Genomic DNA, 8882 nt, shown 5'->3' with positions numbered 1-8882 from the left:
TGAGGAAATAGCCCCATTCCATTTCAAGGAAAAAAGAAGATAAACAAAACATCCCCACCCCCGCATGACTACAGTATCCAGTTAGAGATTCTAGAGCCTTCCATGGAGGTAGGGGATGGGTGAGGCCGTGTTAAAGCTGAAACGGAGGATGGAGGAAGCAAAATGAGATCTTTGACACAAAGATGAAAACCCCAACAGTACAGAAGACAGAGCTATGCCCGTTCCCTTATTGAACCACATTTATTAAAAATGACTAAGACTGTACATAAAAATCCAAGATCTCTAAAAAGCCTATAGGAGCTGCGGTATCAGGTTTTAGTTTCTTCACATTACCAAGTTAGGGAGAGGGGATGGCACAAGAAGAGGATGAAATAGGAGTTTTCCTTAAACATGGTTCAAGTTAGTACAGAGTAGCTGAATACATTCTTAACTATCTAAGAAGTAAACAGAATATTCCCAAATATCATGGGGATGATGAAACTCTTCCCTTGCCCCTGCAGCTGTTAAGTGATTTGCAAATTCTTTACAAAGCCAAAGCACCAGTTTTACATTATCCCAGACATCTATGTAGACTATTTGTACAATATATACCACATTATTCTACAGTGTATCTAAACACACAACTGTACACTTTTAAATTCTCTCTTTTATTTTTTTTGGTGACTCCTTCCCTTTGCTCCCTCCGGAGTCCTACTGGCCACCCCAGCACACAGCAGAGGCCTAGCAAGTCTCAAGTGAGGCAATCCTGGACTAGGACAAACATGGCTTGTTCCAAAAGCCGGGGGTTAAGGAATCAAAGTCAGGTGAAACCATCACTTTCACAAAAGCTTTTCTTGACTCCTGGGCCTAATATCTTTTGCCCCTGGCAGAATGTAACAGCAAAACGTCTCCTGCTGAAACTGAAGGCCCAGCCCTCTTTCAGAAGCAAAACACCTTAACACTCGGCTTCTATTTGCTTAAGAATCTACAAATAGAAATGAGAATCAAAGGTTTTAACTAATTTGATAGCACTGGGCACTCAATATTCACAGCCTGCTTCTTTGAATGGTTAGTGTCTCTCCAATAAATAAATACAGAACCTTGGATACCCTTTGAATTTTAAAATACCTTAAAGTCTTCCATTAATCTTATTTTTTTTTAAAATGCTAGGTTTGTTTCAGTTACCTGCAGCAATCAAAAAGCTTTGGCACCTTCTTTTAGAGAATTGCACAAAACAGGATGCATCAAGGTGGAAGGCAAACATCTTTTTGGCAACCTAGGCAAAGACAACAAAAAACACCACCAAGTCCATCTGCAAAAAGTTAGCTAATTTTTGAGGTTAAAATAACTCTTTAGGGTGTTGTGTAAAAAGCATAATACCCTCCCATGCCTTTTGAGGTGTCTTTACTATATTCTTCAGCATTAATGTCCTCACACTTTATGGAGGGTGAATTTTCATTACTGGAGTTGCTAGGAGACAGCCGCCTTCGCTTACAAGCACTGGTGTATACTCCTGAATCATTGGAATCTAGAGATTTGATGGAAGGGGGTGTCTCTATCCAAGAAGAGCCGATTTCCTCTTTCACTTTCTCCTTGGAGAGCTGATCTTCAGAGAACACAGTGGGGCTTGTTCTGGAGGTCCATGGTAGTCCAGCTGCCATCTTCCTCTGGTAAGAACCTCGACCTCCCCACCCTGCCATTGCAGGAAAGGTTGGGTCGGGGTAATACCCCAGGGCATGGGATGTCTGAAGGGGCAAGGATTTAATGCCATATGGGAGCAATGTGCTAGAAGTATATTCAGATTCATAGGAACTGATGTCTAGTTTGTTGGTCCCAGGTTGTTGGACAGGAGTGACAAGCCACCGCTGGGGAGGGTTGGCCACCTCTTCGCTCTGTTGGGGTGAAAGGAGGCCGTTGGTCTGTGGCACGGTTCTCTCGCCATTATAATAGCGGGCTTGAGGTAAAGTGTTGACAAAGGGCTCCGGGAAGAAGGACTGAACGCCGTACCGACCTCCAGGGACAATCTGATGGGATCTAGGAGAATCCGTGGGAGATGGAGTTAACCTGTCATTTTCTGAAGCGGTGTACATGCTACAATATAAAGAGAAACACTTAAAAAAAAAAAAACCCTAATGTTGTCCCCAAACAAACCACCTCCCAGAAATGAAAAAGGCTTGCGTTGGTTATCTGTACTGAAAGTGCTGGTCTGTTGGGCTAAAAGGACAGAGGCAGGAGATGCAGTGGTCCATTTACCTGGATGCTTGGCTTACTGGGAAAAATTTCCCACCATGTAAGAAAAAGTTTCCCCCTAGGCATCAAGTATTTAAACTACAGAAAATCTGCCTTTACTAGTCCTAGAACATGAAAAACTCAGATCAAACCTTCTTTGTCAATGTGATGGAAAAAACACTGGCTGTGGTGGTAGAAAACTCAGATTTTAAAAACAGCAGGGCCTTGCTGTTTCATGTTGTGAAATTACATTCTCTTAGTTTCAGTTTTTTCTTATGTTAAAAAAAAAAGTGGGGCTGGGAGAGAGTAATAATATCTCCTCTTGGGAGGATGAAAAAGTGGATCAAATGAAAAGAAAGGTATATAAATGCAGATTGTTAAAATTTCAAGTCTTCACTCAAATGCTAAAAAAAACTCTTCATTTTTAAGTCCTTAACATTTCTTCAGAAATTAACACAATCCTTCTGAGAAAATTCTAAAGCAAGATTAGTAAAGGAAAAAAAATTGGGAAAATAAAAATATGTAAAAATCCCAAAGGTCAAAGCTCTTCCTAAAATATATTCTCAGCAAAGTGCCTGCTGATGTATGTCCTGTTCAGAGATGATCATGCAAGTGCGGAGAAAAGCTGTACTTACGAATCGTAGTTGTCTCTGAAGCCTTTTGCAAAGGGGTTATGATCAATCTTTAGTTGAGTAATCTAGATAGGGGAGAAAAACAGTCATTGAGTGCTTTATCATGCTGGACCTTAGCTTTAGAGATTCTTGAGATGTTTGGGACACTCACGTCGGTGTTTTGGTAGGCAGTCACTGCAATGAATTGCGTTTCTGAGAAGGTAAAGGTCTGGGTCTTTGAGGGCTCATTCAAGTCCTCTACGCCATCCTCTGTAACTTCAACAATATGCAGTCGGGGTTGGTATTTGTGTAAGGACTGTAAGACTATCATCTGGAAAGAGTACAGAAAAAAAGTTGCTAAATCTAAAAAATCTCTTAGTGGTTCAACAAAATTAGATTTTGACAAATTATGTATTTTGGCATGGGACTTCTAAACGCTTCGCACTAACAGCTTTGTTTATCGCAACTTTAAAGGTTTCATTATTACCCCCCCTACTTTGTTTGTTTTTTTTTTTTGAAATTTAAAACATAGCTGGGTATGTGGTTTTGATAGATATGCTTTCCTCTTGGTTTCCTAAATTCCCCAAATACTTCGGTATTTCTGTTCTTAATAGTCAACTCACTGTTATTGAATCCAGTAAGAAAGTGAAGATGAGAAAGGTCAAAAGAACAAAAAGGTTTAGAAATGGGCGAACAAACAGGTCACAAATGCAAATATTATAAATACAGTGAAAAGAGTAGGGACCCTTATTAGAAAAAAGGCTTATAGTCAGAGCCAGAAGATACCCCCTCCTGCTCTGTCACTCTACCTGGGTGTTGTTGTTATTTGCGCCTTTGTTATTGGTGAGTTTTAATTTCCCAAATGATATCTCCTGTCTCATCCAGTGGGAACCAGTATTAGGAGACTCTGGGTGAACATACATTTTGTTGCCTAAGAGAAAATGAAACAAAACACAAAACCCAAGCATATAGGGCTGTTTACAAATGGGGAAAGGGGAGGGATGTCTCTTAGCTATGGGCAAGATATAAGAGCTAGACTTACAGCTGGTCTCCCAGCAAAAGTTGCTTAAAGAGGCCAGCAGTGGAGACCAGCAGGACTACATGGATATCCCTCCCAGGCCCCTGTGCTTCCAGCCTTCCTTGCACTAGGGACTCGCCTGAATGGCATTTCAGAATTTAGAAATGGAGCTAACAGGAGATGACTCTTGAAGGTCAATTTGGGACCTTCTAAAGCTGTAAGGGCAACATCCAGTGGAAGAGAGTTGGACATTTATGGGTGAACAAAACTTTGGCTGGGCTTTCTCAAGTGAACATTAGAATCCCAGGAGCCCTTCCCACCTGGAGAGCTTATGACTACTAGTTTCTTAAACGTAGGGATGGGGGGTGGGGTGATGTCTTAGTTAAAGGTTCTAAATATCTATATATTGGCAGACAAGAAATCTGACTTAGCAAATTCTCCTCTCTGTCAAACAATCAACACAAAGAAACTCATACTAACACCTCTAGGCCTCAGAATGGAAGGAAAAAAAAGTGCTACATTTAAATGTGAGTTGTCTGAGTCGAGGGTTCCGATTTCTTCCCGCCCGTTCCTCCCGGGACCGAGTTTCTTCTCTGCTCACCCTGCATGTTATTGTCGGCTTTGCCGCAGGTCACCCATTTGCCCCCTTGGAATCGCCAGTGGTTGGGGTCCGCCAGCACCACCTCTACGAACACATTGTAGTGGGCGGTGGGATTGAGTCCGTTTATGTTGAAGCTTAGGAAAGGAAACATGCGCCTGTGCAAGGGAATAGAACCAGAAAAATCGATTTAAATTGGGATGTCCTAGAACGGGCCCAGACCCCGGCGGGTTCCCCAGACACCTGGGATAGGGTGGGAGCACATCTAAAAGTTTGCAATGAACAGAAGGCTGGTAGATCAAGTGGTCTGAAACTATGTAAAATATTTTTGAGTTGGCAACTCTTGGAACCTTTCTCTCTTTTCAAACAAAACAAAACAAAACAAAACACACACACACAAAACTTGTTCCAACATTAGTATATCCCAAATTCGCATGCTTCTGAACGCTCATATTCTCGGCCCTTTCAGACGCTCATTACAATTTTTCTCCTAGAATGTTAAAAACTACTAATTTTTAAATGCACCATTTAAAAAAGTACCAGAGAACAATATGAGGTTATTCTTGTTAAAAATATATATTAAACTTTAGGCTAAAAGTCCCCTTTGAGTGCTCCTCTCTCAACACCCATCCCTCCCTTTCCCCAGAAGTAGCCAGTGTTAGCAGTTGGATGTATAGCAGAACTTTCTCGCGCACCGAACCCGAGCCAGGTCTGGCTCCAGGGCAGGTCTAACCACCTACTCGGACCAAGCTTCCGAGGCCGGCGCTCTAGCCCTCACGCCCACCTCCTGGAGACGCCCCGTGGAGACCCTGGCGCCTAAAACTGCGGGAGCCCATCTACTGCGCTCAGGTGGCCAGCTCTTGAGCCTTCCCTAGCCGTGGCTCCTTGCCTGCCTGCAGCCATGCACCAGCATACCGCCGAGCAGGAGGATCTAACGAATCCAGCTTGTGTACATGCCCTAATTTCCATTTCCGCCTCCTCCAGGTCTGTTCAGGTGAGGATGATGGGAGGGAAAAGCGGCGTACAGCCGTAACATCGGCACCCTGCCAAGAGCCGCCGGTGCACTGACAGAGAGGGACACCGCATTGGAGATGCGGTGTCTACGGAGATTTATTGCGCGCGGTGAAAAACTCTCAGCACGGCGCGGAACGGCTGGGTTTAGCTCCCTCATCCCGGACCTTCCCCAGGACCACACGTTCATTTATCCCCGAACCCAGGGGTCCCTCCACGCTGCGCTCACCTGCCCTGTTTCGTAATGATCATCTCAGTTTGGTGGCGGTGGAATTTGAGCCACAGAGGCCGGTTGCACAGGTAGACGTGGGCACGGAAGCTAGAACCTGGAACCCCCAGGCCCCCCAGTCCTCCGCAAGATCCCGCCGCTGCGGCTCCAGGGTACGGCCCGTAGAGCGGAGCCCCCTGGCTGTACTGATAGGTGCCCGGGCCGCCGCCCCCGCCGCTGCTGCCGCCCGCGCCACTGCCCGAGCCTCCTGGGCCGAACTGCGCCCTCCCGGGTGGGCACACAGCTGCGGGGAAGCCGCCGGGGGGCAGCATGGAGCCGTAGGGGTAGCGCGCCCCGTTAGGAGCCGGGTACACAGGTCCGTGGGGCGCCCCAGCCGCTGCCTGGTACGGGAAGAGTGAGCAGGGCGCAGCTAGCTCCGACCCCTGAGGCCCGGGGGACGGGAGGTAGTAGCGCTCGGAGCTCAGGCTGTCCATGGAGTAGCGCGCAGTGGCCGCAGCCGCGGCGGCGGCGGCGGCGGCGGCGGCTGCAGCGGCAGAAGGCAGCTCCTCCTCCCCGCAGGGGGAGCCCTTGCGGCCGTCCGGGGGCCCCGGCTTGGCCACTACCGCAGCGCTGGCAAATGCGTCCCCGGCGTCGGTGTCACTAAGCATGGCCGCGGGGGCCCCCGCGCTGGCTGCTGCGGGCTCCCCGCTCACCGCCTCGCAGGAGAGACTGCCGGAAAACTTCTTGGACGCTTTGTCTAAGTCCAACTTCTGAGGAGAGGGGGCCGCGCCGGGGAGGTGGCCGGCGCTCCCGCCGCTGCCGCCTCGCGCACTCTCCAGCGGGTAGAAGTGCGCGCCAGGCAGGTTCACTGAGCTCACCAAGAGCTGCTCCCCTAACTGCATGCTTTGCAAAGCGCAGACGGCAGCTGGCTGCTTCCTCTCCTCCCGAGGCCTTATTATAAAGGCAGGATGGGGGAGCCAGCGCCCTCTTCCGAGGGGAAGGTAACTTCCCCTTCCTCCCGCGCCGGGGCTACCCACCTGCCGACTCGCGGGCCGCTACTGCGCGCACTGGCGCGCCCTGAATCCAGCGTCCTTTCCGGAAGGAAAGCGCCGTGAGTTGGAAAGCAGAAGGTGGAAACTAACCCAGAAGCCCTCTCCTTTTCCTTCCTCGTACCTCTTGCTCCTCAGGACCCCCACCTTCCTCCCAGACTCACACTCTGGAAGAAGGGGACTTAGATCTTTGTCCCCATCCACCCACTAGCCCGCGCCTTTCTGCCCTTTTTCGATTGCCAAAGCATCGGTCAAGTTGACCACTTGGAAACTTAAGGGCTGTCACTAGCTGCTTTATATTGCGGCCAGGGAGGGGCTTCGCGGCCTCACAGCCCGGAGACCCTCCTATTGGCTGATGGAGGTGACACTAATTCAATTAGGCATTTACTAATTGGATCAAGTCGCCTGCTACTTTCTTTTCCTTTAGCCTGATTTTTTTTTTTTTTTTTTTTTTTTTTTTTTTTTTGAGACTGCGTCCCGCTGTGAGAATCAATCCTGGTGTCTGTAATTTCGCCGGAATTTAGGGGGACAAGTTTTGGGGTCTCCGTAGCGGTATCCATCCTTGGCACATTAGTCATCTCAGCCCTCTGCTGGAGGAATGAGATGGCTGGAGCAGATTTTAGAGGCCAGAGAAAGCCTCTTCAAGCTGATTGCTTGCAGGGAAGCGCCCGTCCCGGAGGCTGGGGAAACTGGGGCGAGTTGGAGACAGGCCCAAGGAAGTCTCTTTCCGCATCGGAAGCTGTAACTTCAAGGCACACCTTCCTCTTGTCGAAGGCGGAATCCCTGGCCTTCAACTCACAGGAGCCACTTTTTGTTTGTTCCCATCCTTTTACCCAGTGGGAAAGGTTTGTAGAGAGGAAAGTCGCGCTAAGCTTTTGGGGTTCCGGGGAGGGCCAGAGCACATTGCCATCCTCTAGGACCTAAGCCCTCAGCTTCTAAATCAGAAGCTTGGATAGAGTAGGGTACTGGGGACAGGACAAGAGTGAAACTAAGCGAGCTAACACCCACTTGATACTCACGCCAACACACCTGCTTTCGGGGAGACAATCACTTTTATTCCCCACAACTTAAAATCCACGTTGCTCAGTTTTCCTGATCCCGGATTCCGTCCCTTCACCACCATCTTCAGTTAGGCCTGACACCAAGAAACAAAGGTTCCCTAGCAGCCCCGCTGTTAGGATTCCCTGAGCCTCTACTCTGCGGCTAATACAGAAGGTAGAATAATTAGTGAAATAATCAGTTTGATATTGAATTAAACTCCAGCTGCTTGTTTCTTCGCTGCGTTTCCTCAGATAGAGTCAAGAGCGGGGCCGTCATATTTTATTGTTTCATTATTACAGAAGCGGGGGGCACGTTTCGTTGCGGATAAGGAGAAGCCTGAATATTCGCTGTTAATAAGCAATTACAGACGCCGCCAGTAATCGCTCCGGGAGCGCATTTTCCGGCTGAGATGTCGGGACTCTGCTTCCCCAACCGAACGCGATCACACGGGAAACTCTTCGCCCACAACAGATGAGGTGGCCAAAGGATTGCTGAGCGCGCACACACAAGTGTAGAACAGCGCGAAGCTTTCCAACCCAGCTTTCCAACCACAGCAGCACCAACATCGGCATGTCTGGGGTCTCCGAGAACGAGGTCCTTAATGCACTTGGACTCTCCAGGGCATTTATCACAGTGTGTGTGTGTGTGTTTTTAATGTGTGTGTTCGCGCGCTCGCGCGCTGGCGTGTATGTGGTGGTGAAACCCAGGAGTGCGCGAAGATTTTCAGGGTCAAGGCACAGCCACAGGGGAGGGGGCAAGTTAAGACTAGTGGGCAGGGGCGGTGGCCTTGTAGGTCCTGAGCCAGAGTGGCCAGAAAGCTGGTATTGAGCGCGTTCTGCCCTGCGCTTCCTGCATTTCGTCCCATCAGTATAGTTCGTGTTTGGCACGGCTGTTTTGGTTACTACACTGTCCGTGCCTTCCTCCCCTGCTTTAGTGTTATTTTGACCCAAGGAAGTCTCGAACATTGATTGTTCAAATAGTATAGCGCTGTGAAGACTTCATGATTGTCAACGTGGAGATCCCGTGAGGGGTACGGGAGCTCAAGGAAAGAAAGGGGCCGCGCCGCTTGGGCGGTTTTGACGACTATCTATCCCTGGGCTGGCGGGTCCTGATTACTATTCGTGGGATCCTCTACATT

General features: G+C 48.6%; 1 protein-coding gene across 2 annotated transcripts; it reads right to left on the bottom strand.

Annotated features, from left to right (window-relative positions):
- Positions 1-221: 221 nt before the first annotated feature.
- Positions 222-6980, bottom strand: LOC105488956 (eomesodermin). Of its 2 annotated transcripts, none has more exons than XM_011753499.2 (6): positions 5676-6980; positions 4439-4593; positions 3629-3750; positions 2992-3150; positions 2844-2905; positions 222-2013 (listed from the first exon to the last, which is right to left on the bottom strand). In XM_011753499.2, exons 1-6 carry the CDS (start codon positions 6554-6556, stop codon positions 1332-1334), a joined length of 2061 nt encoding a protein of 686 aa, XP_011751801.1. In that variant the 5' UTR covers positions 6557-6980; the 3' UTR covers positions 222-1331. The 2 variants fall into 2 exon arrangements, with proteins under 2 accessions (XP_011751801.1, XP_011751800.1); XM_011753498.2 differs by having other exon boundaries at positions 222-2070; positions 5676-6978.
- Between the last annotated feature and the right edge of the window lie 1902 nt (positions 6981-8882).

This window comes from Macaca nemestrina, chromosome 2 (genome assembly GCF_043159975.1).
Source record: "Macaca nemestrina isolate mMacNem1 chromosome 2, mMacNem.hap1, whole genome shotgun sequence".
Classification (NCBI taxonomy): domain Eukaryota; kingdom Metazoa; phylum Chordata; class Mammalia; order Primates; family Cercopithecidae; genus Macaca; species Macaca nemestrina.
This window is presented reverse-complemented; position numbering and strand designations above follow the sequence as displayed.